The sequence below is a fragment of the Octopus sinensis genome, linkage group LG3 (genome assembly GCF_006345805.1).
Source record: "Octopus sinensis linkage group LG3, ASM634580v1, whole genome shotgun sequence".
NCBI classification, from domain to species: domain Eukaryota; kingdom Metazoa; phylum Mollusca; class Cephalopoda; order Octopoda; family Octopodidae; genus Octopus; species Octopus sinensis.
Window position 1 is genome coordinate 149,891,802 of NC_042999.1, and position 21,055 is coordinate 149,912,856.

A 21,055-nucleotide genomic window follows, 5' to 3' on the forward strand; every position below is an offset into this window, starting at 1 on the left:
AGTCAACAGCTTTAAGGATAAAAGAAATCAATCTTTCAGATTATTAAGGTTTCTCTATAAATACAAATATATATCTTATAATGTGATATGTAACAAAAGAGAAGAGTGATATTAAACAAGGGAAATAATTACCAATATAAGCAGACTGGAGTGGTACACATCTTAAGATAAAATGCTTTGTTTTCTTAGAGCTGCCTAAAATGTTCCTATCCTTTTCTGATGAAGGTGTATCTAAGATCTGTGTGGTAACATTAGCTTGGAATGCACAAAACTTATCTTGTCGCTTCAGGCCATAGCCATCGTTCAAATTTTTGTAATATCTAAAACAGAAACAAAATCAACAATGTCATAAATATAATTCCAAGTTTTTGAGTTAGATATTTCAAATATTAACATAAATACAGTTGCATATTTAAGGTATTGGAAGGAAGGCTACTCCACTAAATGCATTTCATTTTTGAGCTTATCTCTAGATTCTGGCTTCAACTTCCACAGACTGATTTTAATTTTCATCCCTATGACCAGTAATATCATGATCATTTTACATCCTCTTTCCATGCTGGTATGGGTTGGACAGGCTATGACAGTCTAAAACATTCCTTATTGGGAGCCACTGCTTCTCATTAATTGATTCTTTTACATGTCATTCAGTTTGGTTGCCATGGTCGGACATACTTCCAACTGCCAATCACTTTACAGAGTGCACTGGGTCCATTTACTTATGATACCGACACAAGACAGCATTAAAAGGACCTCACATTTTCCTCTGCTCATTTACCTATTATTTAACACTGTGTGCTGGATGCACTTTTATGGTATCAATCCTAGCGAGGTAGTCTTGCTCATCATTCACCTATAGCAGGTGCATGGCAGGTTCCATTGTAGGAACAACATAGGGTGTATCTTGAGCACAGTAAGAGTGAAGAATATGTTGACCAAAGAGAGAATAGGAGATGGTGTAATGAGAGCAGAAAGGGTATTGTGTGTGTGTGTGTGTATGGAAGGTGATAGGAGTGGAAAAGCAGAGGGTGCTCCAATCTAGGGTGTGTGTATTTGCTCAGGTGACTTAAGAGGGAGAGCAAGATATCAGAAAGCCAGAATAAGTGGGAGCATGGAAAGAGCAGGTGCTTGATGAGGAAGGCAGTGGTTGGCAATAGCTAGGTGAACAAAGTTAAGAGTGAACAACACAATAAAGGCAAGAGTAAGTGTTAAGTGACAACAGAGCTATCCCATGGGAGAGAGAATGCTGGCTGGTAGTCCCGCAAGGTAGAGTTAGAGTGTATGGCACTGTGGTTAATCAAGTGACTGCACTCCCCCCATATTATGTGAAACAGAGCCTAGTATTAAGAAAACAACATGGGTTGGTCAGTTGACACGGTCCAAATCAGAGAGTTACTGCTCCTAGATGGGTCAGAGGAATGCCTCTTGCCTGAATGGAAAATATGAAACTAAGAGGTCAGTAACTCCAAATAAGAACTGATTTGGATTGTGATGACCTATCTAACTCATATCGGTATGGAAAGCAGATATAAAATGGCAATGATAACAATGGTGGCGAAAGCGGTGGTAGCAGTGATGAGAATATTCTTTCATTAGTTCTGAAGTAAAAGAAGTTTACATTAAGAAACCACAAACAAAGTTTTGGTCAACATAATGATAATTATAAATAATAATATATATATATACACACATATATATACTTTAGCTAGTAATGAACGAATACTTTAAAAATTCTTAGAGAATCTGTAAATGTAAAATTTAGTATACCTGGTACAATTATTTATGGATGCTAAGTTCCAACAACAACAACAACAATAATCTATTTTTCTAGAAATTTTAATCAGTAAATAAAAATGATTATTATTTAATTTAGAATTTGTTAATCCATTGACCTAATTTCTCAAAACAACCCATCGGCCCAGTCTGGAAGATCAGTTTAACTAATGAAGAACTGCTATCAATTCTTATTTAAAGAAATAAAATAATATAGGGTTATATATATATTTTGAAGTGAAAGTAATTACCTGAGCCGGAAGTATATGGTATTTTCTTTTTGTTTGGCTATAAAAAGAAATGAACAGTTAGTATAATGTGAAGTCATCAGAAATATTTTTTAGTGAAGGAAAACACTTAAAACTCATAAAATTAATTAGTATATTATGAAAAATTATTTTTAAACAGATTTTATGGCTAACTGAATATAACATATTAAAAGATGAACACATTTTCTATAAAAGAAAGAGCTTTTAACGATGTGACTAAAGCAATATTTAATACACATTTCATACTATTAAAGAAATCAGATAATGAATTGTTCACATCTTCATGTGTGTTTACATATGTATTTTATTAATGGAATTGGAAACAAAATAATGTTTTCAAAAACACTCATTTTATAAACTAAATGAAATGGATATGTGAAAAGAAAATTCTGAAAAGGTGTATATTACAGACAAATAAAAAAAAAAAAAAATCTCACCTGCTCCACCAGAATCTGCATATCGCTTGAATGTATTTTCATTTTTTGATAACATATTATTCACTGTTATAATATCTTTACGAGATGTGAAGCTAGTTAAAAGATGTCCACGCCAGCTATCCTGAAACAGAAAAAGAAAAACAAAGTTAATTTCCTATGTAACTGATATGTTTACAAGAATTGATCTATATCAGTGGTTCTCAACCATTTTTCACCAGTGGATCCCTTTTTTTGCTATTTTATTCTGGTAGACCCCCATAGTCATTCAATGTTTAGAAACTAATTCAATAAATACTTCTTTCAAAATTTCTATTTTGTTTATTCACTCAGTCACTTGTATAGGTTGAAGTATGTAAAATGTTAGAGAATAAAATCTAAATGTTTCTTGCAAAACATTACATGGACCCTACTAAGGATCCCCAATTAACTATTCTGCAAGTGTGAAGCCCCGAAAATCTTAGGATGGATTAATAGGAAGTGGTAGGTCAGAAGAAGGGTGTCTATGGTTGGATGCCATCTCATGAAAAAAAAAAAAACACATTAAAAAAATATTCAATGAAACTTACTTTTGGATATCCAAGAAATTTCAGTAGAGAAGCATGTACTGAATCCACTCTGCAATCCAAAGTCACAGCTAGAACAAAAGATCCCTAAGAGAGAAAAAAAGAACAAAAACAATTTAGCTGATTAGGTAAAATTGAGAAAGAGAAAGATCAATAGAAATTCTTAAAATCTTTTCCTTTTTAGGTAGGAAATATATATTTTTCCTTTAACTTGTTTCAGTCATAGGACTGCAGCACCATACTCAAGAACTGCCTTCAAGGGTTACTGGATCAACTTTAAACCCAGTCCTTTTTTTTTTGTATTTATGTCTGGTACCTACATTATCAGTCTCCTTTTGTTATTAGATGTAAACAAACCAACACTGGTTGTCAAGCACTGTGGACACACACACACATACACAGTAGGTCTAAATGTGAAATCATGTAGTTGAGAAGACAACTTTTTAAACACAATGTCATTCCTGCACTTTTATGCATATATATTTTGCTTGCTTCAGTCACTGGACTGCAGCCATGCTGGGGCATGCCATGTTCAAAACTGTCAAAGCATGGAATAAACCACGCTTATTAGTTGTTAGGTAACACTAATTGCATCCTTCAGAAATTCCATGCTTTCTATGTCTATCCATCCTTTCTGTTTTGTAGCTCTTTTACTGTTCACTTTTCTAACATTATTCAGTACTACACATGCACTTTTGGCTTTCACTGTTGTCTTTCTTTATTTGACTTACTACTGCTTTCTATCCCGTCTTTTAAGCCTTTTCGGACAAGCTGTAGTGCACCTGAGCTTTGTATGCAATAAGCTCATTATTATTATCATCACTCAGAAAAATAAAACAAAGAAATTGAAAAGTAAGAAAAAACTTACTGGTCGTAGTTCTTCTTCAGCTTCTTTACTCACAGTACCAGTGCTACTGCAATGGTCAACACTATCAGTTGCACTATCTTCAAAGCTGAATTTTGAATCATCTTTATTTTCTGGAAAAGGGAAAATAAATACATAAATAAATAATATAAATTACATGGTATTCCTGAAACTAAAAGCAACAAGCATGTATCATGTTGAACATCTCAATTTGACATACATATACATAATACTTAATGAAATATATATATATATATATATATAGGCACAACCGGACCTGTTGTACAAATACGTTCCTCCTGAAGACATCTATAATTTCACTAACTGCAGTTCTTCCTTTATACTGCTTCCCTTACTCTACAGAACCAATTCATCTGTTATCCATCCTTCATCCATTACTACTGTTCTCTCCACCCACATTTTCATTGCTCTGCCTCCTGAGACACTAAATTCTCCTTCCTCCCTCACACCATACATATCTCTGTATTCCTGCCTCTCTCTTCCCCACCCACTTCTGCAACCCACCCAAACGCATGTATCTCTCTTGACATTCTCGCCCTTCTCTTATCATTTGTATCACTTTCACTATTCTGCTGCTCCATACTGCCAGTCATCTCCTACTCTCCCCACCTCCCTCAACTCTTGAATCACTGGTCATTCACCATTCACTACATCCACCCTTCAAACCTACCCAATCTTTACAGTGAGTTGCCTACCTACTGTCTCCTATTCCCAATCTCCCATACTCTCTTGTCGTCTCCATCCATCCAACACATTCCTAATGTTTTCAATCACCAGAGTAACTTGGCATTTATTGAAGGATAGCTTCGGAAAACAAGCATAGAAATTTAGGACAAACTTATAGAAATGCTTTGGATAGGCAAAGCTTTAAATGAAACAGAAGACAAAAACAGTTAGGTGATAAGAAACATGAGAACCAACCTTTTAACTTCTTCAACTTATCAATGACATGTTGAAGAGCAGACAAGGTGCCAGTCTTCTTTCCACGTCCTTTTGATGGAGGAAGCATAGATTTAATTTGTTGAATATACGCTTTAACTTTTTCTTTCTTGATTTGCCTAAATTCATTCCCGGTAACATGCATGCTACTGCAAAAGAGAAAACAGAAAAAAAAAGGGTAATCAAATTAGCCTTTGGTCAATGAAAGAGATTATTTTGATTAAAAAAAGCAAAAAAAACATTCATCTAATCTTTTTTTTTTTTTTTTACCTTCTACTTGTTTCAATCATTAAATGTGGCCATGCTGGGACACTACTTGGAAGGATTTTAATCAAAGGAATTGACCCAAGTACATATATTTTAAGTTTGGGACTTATTCTGTTAGTTTCTTTACCCAAACAGCTAAATTATGGGACATAAACAAACCAACATCAGTTATCAAGTAGTGGGGAGGGAAGGAAGGGCAAACACATATCAACATCACTTATATTCATGCATATATAATGCACTTCCATACAGTTTCCACTTATCATATTCACTCACAAGGTAGTGATTGGCCCAGGGCTACAATAGAAGATACTTGCCAATGGTCCCAACACAGTAGAAATGAACACAAAACCATATAGTTGCAAAGCAGGCATCTTAAACCACACAGCCATGCCTGCACCTATATATGGATTCAACAGGTCCCTTCCCACTTTTTTGTTTTACTTGCTGGGTTTTTTGGTTGAGAGGAAGAGACAATGTTATGGTCTTTGTAGGCACTCATCAGTAAAATTGATGCCATTAATGATCCTCTTGAATCTTTCTCAATCAATGTCAAGAGAAAAGACACGAACCAGTGTTGGTATATTCACATCCCTTTAACTTAGCAGTTTGGCAAAAGAGACTGATAGGACAAGTAGCAAGTCTTGAACAAAAAAGTTGATTAATTTGACTAAAAATTCTTCAAGGTGGTGTCCCAGCATTGCCAGAGTCTAATGACTGAAACAAGTAAAAGATAAAAGATGTGAATGCAATACTAATTAAGACTATCATTAGTACACACAACAGAGAAGTTAAACTGTAAATAAGAAAGTTCATTTAAGACATACCTGCAACCACTTGTTGATGGTTGGTCATCAGTAGTTTCACTGCTTAGGGATATGCTTACACTACTAGAACTTCCCCTGAAAATAAAAACAAAAATGACACTTAAGAATATTGAATCACAAAATAATTTCATATTTAATTTGGATGTAATAACATTTAACGTAAACGTTTAAGATTACTGGATCTGTAAAATGCAAACCCAGTTCCTTCATTAATGAATTTTCATTTAAATAAGTCAATATTGATAGCAAAAATATTAGTAAGCAATTTAAAAATGATTTATTACAAAAAAAAAAGAAATATAATGAACGATTCTAGTAATTCAGCTTAAATTTAATGCTTTCAGATATATTGATTTGATTGATTAATTTAGTTCTTAATTAAAAGCTGGCAGAACCTTCCCTCTCCAAGTTTACAGAACTGTAACTTCAGTAGTGAACCTAAGCACATCATCAGAAGACCAAATTTTATCAGCTATATAGACATGGGTTTTAATCATTACTTTTATATAAAATAATTAAGCCTAAAAGTATCAAACCTACAATACCTAAAAGTATCCTGATCAGATGCAATTAATCTACAGCACAAACTGTTTATTAAATTGTAACTTAGTATTTGCTATTATTTACATTGGATGAAGTTTGATAAAACAATTCTGTTAGAAATTATTATAACTGTGTATTGCAAATATAAGTTAGAATAAAAAAGGAATTTGTTTCAGTTGAAAATAAAATAGAAAAATATTTTTTATGCTAAGTAAAACTGTGAGCATAAGGCCATTTTAGCAGAATTAATTCAGAGATGACATAACTTCAGAAAGAGAATACACAAACCCCTCAAGACAAAAAAAAAAAAAAAAAGCGACACAAGTTTGCCTATCACTGAGTCAGAAAATGATAGTTTCAATTCTTACAGAAGAGATTTGAAGTAAAAATAAGCTAGCGCCTTATAAATGTATATGTAGGCGCAGGTGTGGCTGTGTGGTAAGAAGCTTGCTTCCCAACCACATGGTTCCAGCTCAGTCCTGCTATGAGGCACCTTGGGCAAATGTCTTCTACTATAGCCTCGGGCCGACCAAAGCCTTGAGTGGATTTGGTTAACGGAGACTGAAAAAAGCCCATTGTATGTGTATATATATATGTTTGTCCGTCAGTGTTTGTCCCCACCCCACCATTACTTGACAACCGATGTTGGTGTGTTTATGTTCCCTAAACTAGCGGTTCGGCAAAAGCGACCGATAGAATAAATACTAAGCTTACAAGGAATAAGTCCTGGGGTCGATTTGTTCAACTAAAGGCGGTGCTCCAGCATGGCTGCAGTCAAATGACTGAAACAAGCAAAAGAATAAAAGAATATACATAGATATTTTATTTATTCACACGCGCACGCAAAATCTATCTAGAAAACAAAGAACCACAACTCATGAATGTATAAATTGGAGTTACGTCCCATGTTTACAATAATTTTTTTTTTTTCTATAATTGATTTCATATATTGCAGTGGTTATCTTTTGGGTGATGCACGAAGATCAAATTATTATTATTATTATTATATATATCGTACGGAAATTAAAAAAAAGAGTTTGAAAGTTACCCTTCCAATATTCAGTCATTGCATACCTTGTCTTAATAATGATACACGAATATAATTTATGACTAAAACAACATCTCAACACCAGTCGCCTAACCCATGCTAGCATGGAAAAATGGACATTAAAAACGAACAAATGAACATGTGAGCAAACTATAAGTCTATATGCTATATTCATAAAATTAATGAATTTGATGGAGAATGTGAAATTAATCAGAGATTGACAAGCATTAAAAAAGATGGATAAAATACATTCAAACTAGTCTGGATGTTAGAACAGTGGTAAGAAGTAAGGTGATTAGTGGACAGAGATAAGTGAAATTAACAAGTAGTTCATGAAATGTGTAACATTGCATTTGAATTTAACAACCTAACTAAATCTCCTAACAACATTCAGACACTAATCTCTTTGCAGTAGATTATATTCAAACTAATCTTTCCACAAGCTTAATGTAATCCCACACTGACATCAACTTGTTTTCACTTTCATCAAATCTACAATAACTAAGACTATAATTCTAGATCTCAGACTTAATCAAATCAAGACTATCATCATCATCATTCCCATTTAATGCCTGTTTTCCATGCTGGCATGGGTTGGATGGTTCAACAGAAGCTGGCAGCAAGAAAACTGCCCTTCCTAATGCCAACCACTTCACAGAAGTTTTTTTTTTTTACATGGCATGAGCATCAATGAGATCACCAGGTTAACTTGCAAGTCAAAACAACCTCAATTCAGGTGAAGGTGTACTATTGTGCCAGGTGATGAAAAGTTAAAGTATGATAGAGGGACAGAAACAAGTGTCTAGCAGTAAAGGAGATAAATAGTTACCGCGGTTGGAAAAGTGAGAGGAAAGAGAGAGAGAGAAGATAGTGGTAAAGATGTGTCAGGGTGAAACCACAAGTTACAGGGAGGTCAGTTTATTAATATTTCAGTTCTAGTGTCTATTGATCTACATTTGTATTCATGCACATTGATGCAACTGAGCAAGTTGTTTCAATCTACATGTTACTCTGTTTGACACTGGAGACTTAACACTGTCTGCAGCATGTTTAAAAAAAGGCAGTGTTTCCTGCTACTATGAGACAGAATTTGAACTCCGAATGTAAAGAACATGAATAGATAATGCAAGGCATCTTGTCTTGAGACTAAGAATTTCACTGCCTCTGGCTGGCAGTTATCAATCCTGGAAGAATGAAAAGCAAAATTGACCTCTACAAGATTTGAACTCAGAATGTCATTTCAAATACTGCAAGTTACCTCCATCCTTAATATAAACTTAAATATAAGAGATTCCTTTGGAAACCTTAAATTTGTTAAGTATGTAAGAAGATTGAAAATGAACTGGAGTGTAAGTGGATTCTTTCCATAGAATTAAACTTGTCTATGGAAATCTTGAATTAGAAGAAAGAGGAATACTGTTGATCAGTAGGAAGTCTAGAGAGAAATGATGAACCTCAATTTGTAGCTGTTTTTAAGCAATAAACCAAATAAGCTGATAATTAAGAGCATAATGCATTAATTCTATAAGCTAGCTCTGAAATATTAGTGATATGTCTCATCTATTGATTAACTTAATTATCAAAGCAATCTTGGTTGTGGTTTATAGCAACAGTGGCCAAACTGCAGCTCTCAAAGCTACCAAGTGTGACTCCTTAACATCCTACCGACTGGATTTTATAGTATAAAATATAATGAAGAAGACTCGATAAAAGCCTTCAACAAGCAGGCATTAATCAATCTACTTTAACAAGTAAAACTATATCACAATATATTTTCTTATTTGTATTGAGTGTAAAATATCATGTGGCTTTTCTTATTAAACAAACTGACTACCCTTCGTTTATAGTATCTGAGATACAGAAGTGGTTCAAGATGAGCAACAATGAGAATAGATGATTAAACACTACAAACCATGTCAGTATAGAGAGAAGCATGAAATACAATAGTTATTTTATAGTTTATAAAGAGGTTGCAGAAAGTCTTGAGTTTCAAACACCATTGAAAGACATTACAAGAATAATCAAGTAGCATAAAAATGGATATATTACAATGTATAATTAAAATATAATTTAAGAAATCCATCTTTTCAAAAAGTATTTCCTACTATATCTTTCGCTGTACAAAATGCACTGAACAAATTTTAAAATAGCTTGGTGAAATTAAGGTAAATTAGTATTCACTGCAAACTCAATGATGACAAGAAGCCAAACAGATTTCTATGGAAATTGAAATAAAACAATTCAAAATAGACAAAGCACTAAGAAAAGAAAATTTAATATTGTTTCTACTTTAAAAATGTGTAAATTGATCTAATGCAGATTGAATGAGAAATTAAAACGAAGATTAATTATAAGAGAATTGGCATTTCTCATATTATATAACAGCCATCTTTTCACACTAGCAGAGTTAACAAGTCTTTCACATTGTTTTCTATGGTATCCATGGTTATTTTCCCGACACTTTTTTTTTATTATCAAACTTTCAACAATCGATTTAATATCATGTCCATACCACTCAAATATTCTAATTAATAATATATGATCTCTTTGCTCACTTAAAAACACATTCTAGCCTTTATGTCTAATATTACACTCTTGATTAGTGACATTTCCCTCTATCATCTTCACAAATGACAAACCATGTTTTCTCTATTCATATTTCCTTGAAAAACACCCACATGCTTTAGGACAAAAAGACTCTTCTAAATTCAAAAACAGAATAACTAAAGATTATTTAAGAAAAAAAAACACAACTAATATCAGATAAAAGATGCATTTGACATTCACAGAACCTAGAATTTTTATATTAGCTTTTTTTTCTTCAAATCCTTAAAAAAATCAATCAGAGGAGGAAAAGCAAATTATTAAAGTGATTCAATTAATGTTCAGTTTGAACTTATGTAGGCTGATGTCTGCAGGAAAAATCAAAGTGAAAAAGAAATTCCAAATGGTTGTAACTTTGGGGAAAATGAGACAGGAAATAAGACAGTGAAGGATATGGTTGGAAGAGACCACAGTATGAATGATAACAAAAGAGAAATAAGTGTATTAGATGGGATTGAGTATTTTGTCAGCTCTCAAACTGGTCTGCTTTCTTTCATTTACATTTGTGTAGATGATATAGAAGAGAGGTAATATTAAGAAAAATGAAAGCAGCTCATGTCTCTGGGAGACTCAGTGGAATAAGTAAAGATTTACAGTGCAAAAGCAAGATTGTGCATCTTCAATCAAAATTTCTTATTTATCTTAATACATCAGTGAAAGTAAGAATTAGTGAAAAACTGAACTAGGGAAACAGTCTTGGAAATATTTTAACATGGGATCACTCTAAAACTAAGAAATTAAAGATTTCTGAATGACTTATAGAATCATATATAGTTCAAGTTTTGGGATTGGGAAAATGGGAGACTAGTAGATGAAGTGAAAGTGTATAAGTGGAAAACAAAAAGATGATCACCAAAACAATTTCTGAAAGAAATAAGAAAGAAAAAAACTTGCAAGAAGCCAAACATTTTGGAATCCAGACAATAATCAAACAAAAATAACTAGCTGAAAAGAAAAAAAAGGACTAGTGGAGAATAGTATGGGCTGTAGATACTGTCTGATGATGTCAGTAGAAAAGAACAGCATAAAGTTTATTTGGTCAATAATAACTGGGTACTATAATCTCAATATTAACCTTTGAATAGGCTTGGAACATCAGTAACATACAAATGAATTTCTTAAAATTCTAGAGCAATGCAGATAACTATATAACTTGGCAGTCATGGTAGTAGGGACTGATTATAGAAAATAGTTGAAAAGTAATGTTATAAGTGCTGTTATCCCTAAAAATTAGGTTAGCTAGACAGCTGTGCAATCTATCTAGAATAATAAATGTACTGTTTACTGACTGGTTGGGTTGCAACTGTACTTTAAGTACACCCACACAGCAAGCAACACAATACAGAGAAATGTTTGAAAAAAATTAAGAATACTACTCGCAAATTCATATTAAAAGCTTAAACCAATTTCCAGTTAGATTATTTTTACTTGATTACTATTTAACCTTTAGTAAGGAGTACATAAAGATTTATATAACTTATTATATTAATTATAATTATAATAAAATCCAATGTTATATAACAATCTTTCACTGATACTAATTTGAAAACAATCTAATCAGATTTAAAAGTTTCTATGAACAAAGACTTAGTAGAAGCAATTCTATTTCTCAGAATGAGATGTTAGTAAATTTTGGATTCAGAATTTTGCTTTACTTATAACTCCCTATTGTACAGACACATTTCTTTAATAAATTTTGTATGGAAAACTTTTCCATCCTTTACAATATAATTTTCATTACATTCACTTCTTAATAATGACAAAATTATTTTTCTAAATTCTTTATTATTTTCAAAATAAATTGAAACAAAGGACAGTGTATTTCAACTGAGATATAGTAACAAAAAGGTTAATAATAATCTCTATATATATAAACGGCAAAATGATATTGCTGTTGATGTTGATGTACTACTTGACTCAACAGATCTCCTCAAGCATGGCATGTCACCCTACGATCCAAGGTACTTTTGAGTGGACTGGTTATGTGACACTGGTGTAGGTTATGGCTGTGGACTCACTTTATTTGCCAAGTCTTCTCAGTCACAGCATACCTCCAGAGGTCTCAGTCTTTTGTCATTGCCTCTGTGTGACCCAACGTTTGAAGCTCATGCTTCACCACCTCATCCCATGTCTTCCTAGGTCTCTCTCTACCCCGGATTCCTTCCACTGTTTGGGAGTGGCACTTCTTCACACTCTTTTTTCACATAATATGTTTACTTCCTCACATATATCCAATGCCTATTATTTTATATTATATGTATGTTCGTCTCTAGCATCATTGTAATTGCTTTATAATTTGCCATAAAAAAATTAACTAAAAGAGTTGACAAACTAACTGAGAAATTATAAAAAATGTACAACACTGACCACCTTCAGATTTCAAATTATGGCAAGAACTTTTGATTTCCTATGATTAACAGAATTAATTTTTAGATAGAATATTAAACAAATCTTTTTTTTTTTAATTATAATGAAATCTAATGTTTAGATATAAAGCAAAATATAACTTTATGTAAAAATAATTAACTTAAAATCATTTTGTTGTGTATATATTCATTTTTTTATCAATCATTGTCAATGATTCACAAATGTTATCCTAATCAAAAGCTTCAGTTTTCAGGTAAAAAGAAAAAAGAAGAGAAAAAAAGAGTAACCCGAGTTTTAAGTTTTTATCCCCTTTTTGAGATAATTTGCAGACTTCCAAATTGCTGATAATCTGAAGGACTACTGCAAATGTTATGCCAACCAAATTCTTTAATTTTTTTGGGAAGAAATATTAATGAAAGAGAATGCTGTGTGCTGAGTTGATGGTGGTTTTCATAACCAGCTGAGAAATTAATGACACATATCCTTTTACCAAGACTTTATAGTATCTATAGTCAAGACATTTAACTCCCAATGCTTGAGTCTGTTCACCAATTTTTAATTGAAACTATCACTGTAAGAAGTGGGAGGTATGGTAAAAGTCACAAACAAATCATGGGTTTGTGAAGTACTGAGCTTCATTTTTATCATGGAAAACATTCCCTTAATATTCAGAAGACATTTGTCCGACATCCGTTTAACATGATATGCACTGGTCCAACAGATTGTAACGGTTTCTGGAAGGAATGACTAGGAGCTGAAGTTTTTATAATATAAATGATTGCAAGTTGAACATATTCCATTTCATTCTAGGTAACCAAAATAAAATTTGTTTTTGCAACGGTTGAGTTCATACTACAAATAACTTTTAATAAGTCCCTTTTTGACCCGAAAACAAAGTTTGAAACTCTTGAAAGTGAAGAGAAGCATACATTTATTTGAATTCCAGAGCCACATCTTTGAAAACCAAGGAGCAATGTCCCTAAATTATTACATCTTTTTAAACTCTGAATATCTGTAGTTGGTTGTATCGTTAAACTGCAATCATTATTCGTAAAATTTAAAAGTGATTTCTGATATTTTCTATTTTATACACAGAATAACTGTCTTCATTATATGTACTCAATGTCTTCTGAAAGTACCACATAAATGGGTTTTCACAAAGTAACTGTGGTATCTTGACCAGTGTATTTCCTTTAAACTTGCTCAAATTTATCCCAAATTCCATTGCCTAGTTCATTAAAAAGTATGAGTAATAGTGCTTTCTAAAAGGTAGAAGGCCTCACATTTGACAGATAGGCATATTTGATAAACTGAGCCCACAACACAATTGGTATTATTTTATCAACTTAAGCAGGATGAAAGGCAAACTCTACCTTGGTTAGACTTGAACTCAGAAAGCAAAGGGATGAAACTTAATCCCACAAGGGATTGTTCAATTTTACTTATTCTGCCAACCCACCACCGTTACGATACAAGTAATATTGACACTAAAATTCTAATGACAAAGTGGGCTATTTTTTAAGACACTGCATAGCTAGAATGGGAGCTAATTACAACTTACCTCACAGTATCTTCCATATTTGTGAAGAGAAAGTAGATATGGACTTGGGATAACACAGATATAAGATCTTTAATAATAACTTAAGTAAATAGTTGAATTTCGTAGGTGCCAGAATCAAACCAAGCAGGGAGACAGCTAAAAAAACTGAAAGAGAAAAAAAGTACCTTCAAGTTGTTGTTAAAGGCTAAAAGCATAGGTATAAAAAGACAATATGTGCTTCAAAATGAAAATCATTTCAAGCTATGAGGAAAAAAATACCAAAATTCTCAGCTGACATTCTCATATAGTTTCAATAACAAATATAATTTAATAAATTGAATATTTTAAAACAAACAGAATTTTGTATAAAAGCAAATCCAAAATGCTCAAATCATATTAAACAAAATAAATATTCTATTCAAATTCACTTCAAGCTTTGACTAATTAACAGAGTAAGAAATTTATATTTCTATCTATTTTTTTATTTTTCATTCCATGTTCAGTTCAAATTTTACCTCTAAATTATGGAATTTTTACATCCGAGTGTTTTTAAAAAAGTAACTTTGCATCTTAAACTTTCTCAGCTAATATACATTTCTTACAAATGCACAGATTAATTTCTAAATGTGGGAGGATAGGGGATGAGACTATGTGATGTCCTTATTTTCAAGGGCATTAGAAGATAAATGAAATGAAATAGTTCCAACCAAGAATTTAAACCAAAATGCAGACTCAGCAGTGCTTAAGTTGCTTTATAAATGTAATATTAAGAATAATTTATTATCAAAGGGTTTATCACGAACTTAAGATTCATAAAAATAGCATGCCCAGTGTACACAAACTCTAATCATAATTACAACTTCATTAAAATGCTACATATCATTATCTATACTATAATAAAGCAAGTCTCTTATTAATTAGCTTAAAATATGTAAATTTTACTAAAAGAAACCAATTATCAAAGTCTATATTGTCAAAGAAATTCTAATAAATTTCAATTTTAATATATTATAAAGGTTGCTTAATTATTTGCAACACTACTTTCTACAGACACGTCAGTAAAAGCATTTTGCCAAATTATGTTTAATCTAGCATCATCTGAATTATGTTGATTCCAATCTTTCATATTTGTTGGGTGATGTTGAAGATGGTAATCTGAAGACTTTTACCTGATTTCTTTGTGAATTCTAATGCGGTATTTGAATGCTAGATATTATTCTGAATTTATTTACTGAATGAGTACTATTAGACAAAGGATACAAAGGAAAATTAAAAGTAACATATCAGAAAAATTACACAAATTGAGAAACAAATGTGTACATCTCATTTAGAAACTAGTAAAAATCTATGGGGCAGTTTTTCTGTAAGTGATAAAAATAAAGGAAACATTCCCCTCCCCTAAATATTGCTCACCCATTTATCTGCATTGTTTAGGAGCATTTGAGAAGGTTGCCACTGAATAAATTAAGAAAAAAATTAAATATCAAATAATAAAATTTATTGTAATTCAAAAATGTCACCAGTAGTGCATTAGAGATTTTAAATATTATTTTAAATACGTTTTAAATACTGGGTGAAGGAAATACATACAACCACACACTACATGATAAAGTGTGCTGTGGTGCTTATGACCAAATCTGAAGCATGGTATATGCAGAGTAGTGGACCTGTGAATTACTCTTGCATATCTGAGCAGCTGTTATTGCTCTACCATAACACTATTGCTTCAGCACAGTTGAACAGGATGTATGCATATATGTATGTGCACTGCAATGATGTAAACATACCAAGAAAACCAATAAGTATTTAGAAACTTTGAGACATGTGATATAATCTGATTTTAACTGTAAAACTCAAAGTAGATAAAGCTATAAGTAATAGCATGTAGAATGCTGAGTTATAAAAACCCAGGAACCATAAAATGAAAAAAAAAAAGCCAAAGGGCTTCCAATGAGAGCTGAACTCAAATCTGGGCAGCCTTTGACTTTTCCTATCCAAAGCCTTTTCTTTTTAACGCAGGATTCTACATACTATCATTTATAGCTATATCTACGAGTTCCACACTTGAAATTGAATTATACCAACTAATGTGACTACATATAGAGAGAATAGGGTTAAGTGCAAGTTAATATACTTATTATTTCAGTTGAACAATAAGGAATAAATTAAATGAGATGAAATAAAAATGATTTCTTACAAAATCAAATAATTTACAAGTCAATTTTTTGAGAAACAAACAACAAATTTTCTTTTTCTTTGTTTGAAATTTCAAATTATGCATGAATAGAGTTTACTTCATTGTTCTGTGATCTTAAGGTTTATCTCTCTGCAAGGCATGTTGGACTTTTCTATTATAGCCTTCAGGTGACCTTGTAAATGAAATTGGTAGAGGGAATTGTAAGGAAGCTTGTTGCATGTGTGTGTGTGTGTGTGTATGTCCATTGTCCATGTTGGTAAGGGCTGGACAGTCATCACAATCCAAGCGCTTGTTTTGAGTTTTGTTTTCTTGGGTATGGTCCCTTGACCACACATAAAAGAACAGTAACCCAACAAGAACTTCTGTCCATTTTCATTTCGAATATTTATGGCTGGGTACCTTTCCTAACACCAATTACTTAACCAGTGTACTGGGTGCATATTTTCATAGCACAAGCATAAGAGAAGTTATGTTCTCCAAAATACAAGACTATAGAATCCTTCTAAACCCTATAATGTCTTTGTACAACCAGCTTGTTAATTGTATGTATGAATAGTTGGGTGTGTGAGCATTTCCGCATTCCACATAAAAGCACTGAGCTAAAAGATGGTGTTGTTTGTTGGCATTTCCTGTCAACAAATCAGGTGTCTTTCAAAGATATTTGAAATAAAAGATCTCTTGCTTGAAATAGTTAGCGATGGAAAGGGTTTCTGACTCAATATGTATTTGAGTAACTCAGTGGTTCTCAATGCGGGTGGCACCATCCTTGTGGGGCAGAGAAATGGTCCAGGGGAGTACTGAAGAAAAATGGGGTGATAATGAGGTGGCCAAAAAATATCACTGGATGGCAATGACCCCTTTCTTTTTCAATGGCACATTCAGGTTTAGAGAACAGAAAAAAAAAAAAAGAAAAATTTAGTGACAAAGCTGGTCATAAAACTACCTAGAAAGCCGAAAACATGACACTGAACAAAAACAACAACAATGACAAGAATAACATCAACAACAATGACAAGAACAACAACAACAAAATGAAAAGAAAAAAATGAATACATTCCCGCCACTGACCACCTTTGGTGCCAATGCCAAATACATGTGTATGTGTATATGTAAGTGTACATGTATATGTGTGTGTGCATATATATATATAAAGAATTATTTAAATTAAAGAAAAAAATTGAATTAAGAAAAAACATCTAAGTTGGGTTCATACAAATATATAAGTATATGTAGATTTGTGCACTTATGTTAGAAAATCTTAGGGGGTGGGGGGATTTTGGTTGGAGACGGGGGAAGTTTTAGGTAATTTCTAAGTGCTTGTTTAGGTCAAAACTGTAAAAATGCTTTTTTTATGTATATTATGGGGATAATTTATGATGAAGGTGAAAGGCGTGAAGTTGGGGAGATATTTTTTAACTGTCACCCCCCTCCCCAAAAAAACAAACTAGACAAAAATATTGGTTATTTTTGATTAAAAATACCAGTTTGTGGTATTTAGATATCAGTAATGAGTAAGCAAGAATAATCGAGGAAGAACTGGTTTCAATTTTAAAGGACATTGAGCTGTGTCCAAAGTTCAAAAAATCATATCAGTATTTTTGATTGCAAAAGAATGGTTCTGATTGCTACCCTGCACTGATGAACAAAGACAAAATGTACTTCTTGCTTTCTGCCTAGCTTCTTTCTAAGCAAAGGAACAGACTGAAAATATTGTGAAATACAATTGTTTTTAATTTGTAGGAGAAAGGGGTACTAGGATTGCGGATTGGGTACCAAGCAGGTAGCAATCTGAAAAAGTTTGAGAACCACTGGTCTAACTCATGCCAACTTGGGAAAATGGGTGTTAAATGAAAGAATAAACTCTGTGTGTGTGTGTGTGTATATATATATATATAAAGTAAGATAAAAACAGAGAGGATTGAACAAATATTTTTCAAAATTTTTTTTTATTGATTAAAATTTCTGTTTTAGAATCTCCACCCACCCATTCAACACTTTAAGCTTAAGATGTTTTCTGTTAATTTAAGTATTTGAAATTTCAAACTGAGAAAAAGTTGTACAGGATTGAAGACAAAATTTCTACATCTGATTATATTATCAAAAATTAAATCAAAGAGCATCACTTTGACAATGTGTATTATCATCACTGATGTAAGAATTTAATATCAAGAAAACTGGACAAAAATGTACCTTATTTCACAATTATCATGTTTGGCTTGCAACAATGTTATAATATACTTTCTACAACTTATACCAAGATGAAGGTTCCATATTGTCACCACCAGCCTGGCTTGATATAGTTCAACATAAATCAGGAAAGAAAGTTTTTTTTTTTTCAGTATTGACCAAGAAAATGACTTACCTTAGTGTCGATTCATGGGCCGAATCATAGAGAGAACTTATCTGTGCCATGGCAAAACTTCCGACCAGTTGGGCTGATCCTAAAACAAATAAATTCAACAGTATTACAAATCATTGTCATTATTATTATTGTTATACAGGAGATGATTTACATGCAAGACTCATTTATATATTTTTTTATAATAATAATAAAAAAAAGAAAAATTTTAGGATCTATGTAGAAATTAATACAAAAATAAAACTAATAAATGCAGTGTATTACAACACATTGTTTCCTGATGAGTCCCAAGTTGGTCATGATTGAGTAGATCTATGATCAAAGGCAGTCCAACTGTGAACATCCTGTCATTTTAATGTATGCAAGGAACCTAGGATTACATTATCCAATGTGTGTCTTTTCTAAGATAACAGAGTATGATTCGAGGGGGATTTGGCTCTAACACCAAAAAGGCTCCCATGATAACAGATTAGCTTCAGTTTACTTTTCAGAAAACAGTTTTAACAGCTCAGAAACAACAACAGTACATTCTAGATATAACTTATTTGTGAGATAGGCAGGGTAGACAAAGACATGGCTGCAAGAACAACACAATGATAAAATCAATTACCCAACATTCAGATGAATGTTTTGTGTATGAACATGAAGTCTTGCTGAGATGATTTTTGTGGTTAGTGTTAACAAGAGATTCCTGTGGTGTAAACAATCTTTCATATTTTGGAAAAGGAATGATAACTGTGTGTGTGAAAGAGAGAGGGGGAAGAGAGAAATGGCATGCACACACATACATATGTGTGCACACAGACAATTTAATACTTGGTGGTGGTTTCTAATTAAACTGCGGAATATCCATAGGGGTTAGCTAGCAAAATTAAGTTTTGTGAGACTTTTTGTCACATTAATCCAAATTTTATGCATAACAATTTTATGCATGCATTTTACCTATACTGAGTATTAGAATTATTCTAATAAGAATTGAAATCATAACTAAGCAGCTGTTAAAACTTGGGCTTTAACAAAAATTCTCAGAGAAAAATGTACATCTTATACAGCAAATAGATGATTTCATTTATATCGTATTTCCTCCAGTGTAAGGCTTTAATAAACAAACTATAGATAAACATTTTTTTATAAGTGATACAAAAATATGAGAATATATTTACAGATGGTTCTGCAGATCTAAATGTGCTTCTTTATTACCCTACTAATCTCCCATCATGTCACAAGTTAGAGGAATAGCATCACATTGGATCTGTCAGTATTCAACCCACACCTACCATCATCCAATTTTATTACCAACTTCCTCTTGTTCTCACTCTTCCTCTCCAATCATGCACTACTGACATCCATCACTCCAGCTCTCTTACTTTCACCTACTTTTATCCATCATTATCACTCATTCATTCTCTCACCACTGTTTCTACTCATGCTGTTCTTAATTAATCTTCTTACAAACAGCCAGCATTAAGTTATCACTTTCTTTACTATCTCTCTCTCTTTCACTCACTTTGGTTCTCCTTTAATCACTCTTCTACTTACCAAAGGACAAGACAAGCCAGAGCTTCTAGTGGACAAATGAACACAGACAACATAAGACAGTGAAGGCTAATCTAGCTGACTAACACCGCAATGAATGCACACTCAGTACACTGTACTGGTTCCATGTCATTGTGGTCGGTCAATGACTGAAGACAACGTAGGGTAGGACATGATGACCTTTCTAGTGCTGATACCATAATAAAATATACTAAGTAGGTTCTGTAAAATTATTAGCAGTAAGAAGGATAACAGCCATAGAAAATATTGTCAAAAATGGAATATACAAAATATTCTGTATATTCATGTATGTTGAAAATCTAAGCCTCATAAGTGAATAGGAATTCCAAACAGGGAAGCAGCATCTGGAGACAAGAGGCCTCTCAAAGTAAATCTATCAAGGGCAAAAGTTTTAATTAGCAAGAAAAATCACAAGGCTACTGTCATCAGGGAGGCAGTCATGTTCAATTTGCAGAAAAGGAGTAGGTAGGAACTCTGCATGAAATGTAAATTGCAGGGGCACAATAGATGCAATTGCAGAAGTATAGCAGTAAAAGGAAGATGAAAAAAAAAAAAAAAAGAGAATCAGATGTAGCATAAAAGAGAGGAAATGACACTCATACAAACATGTGATGTATGAATAGAAGAAGACAGCTAAAGAAACAAGTGCCTAACAAACCAAATGAAAAGAAGCAGTGGAAAAGGAAGGCCAAAGAAGACGTGGAAAGAAGTGCTGAAAGCTGATCTCAAGAGATTGACCTCAACGAGGAGATGACAAAAGACCACAACAAATGGTAAGACAATTGGCTCAAGAAAACCTGGCAACCCATGCGATCATGAAAATGACGTAAAATTGACAATTATCATAATAGCGATTATATGTACACACACACACACATG

At 32.7% G+C, this 21,055-nt stretch overlaps 1 protein-coding gene across 3 annotated transcripts in view; it reads right to left on the reverse strand.

Annotated features, from left to right (window-relative positions):
- The window catches only part of LOC115209080 (period circadian protein), a 57,897-nt gene that overhangs the window by 19,536 nt on the left and 17,306 nt on the right, over positions 1-21,055 (reverse strand). For 2 of the 3 annotated variants that reach the window (XM_036501481.1, XM_029777184.2), the window contains exons 2-9: positions 18,623-18,701; positions 5,962-6,036; positions 4,850-5,016; positions 3,911-4,020; positions 3,046-3,129; positions 2,480-2,600; positions 2,025-2,061; positions 133-320 (exon numbers count right to left, since the gene is read on the reverse strand). In XM_036501481.1, the coding sequence (XP_036357374.1) occupies positions 133-320; positions 2,025-2,061; positions 2,480-2,600; positions 3,046-3,129; positions 3,911-4,020; positions 4,850-5,016; positions 5,962-6,036; positions 18,623-18,672 (832 nt within the window). In that variant the 5' untranslated portion in view covers positions 18,673-18,701. Of the gene's footprint in view, positions 1-132; positions 321-2,024; positions 2,062-2,479; positions 2,601-3,045; positions 3,130-3,910; positions 4,021-4,849; positions 5,017-5,961; positions 6,037-14,084; positions 14,229-18,622; positions 18,702-21,055 lie in introns of all 3 variants that reach the window. The other variant, XM_036501482.1, reaches the window with a different exon arrangement.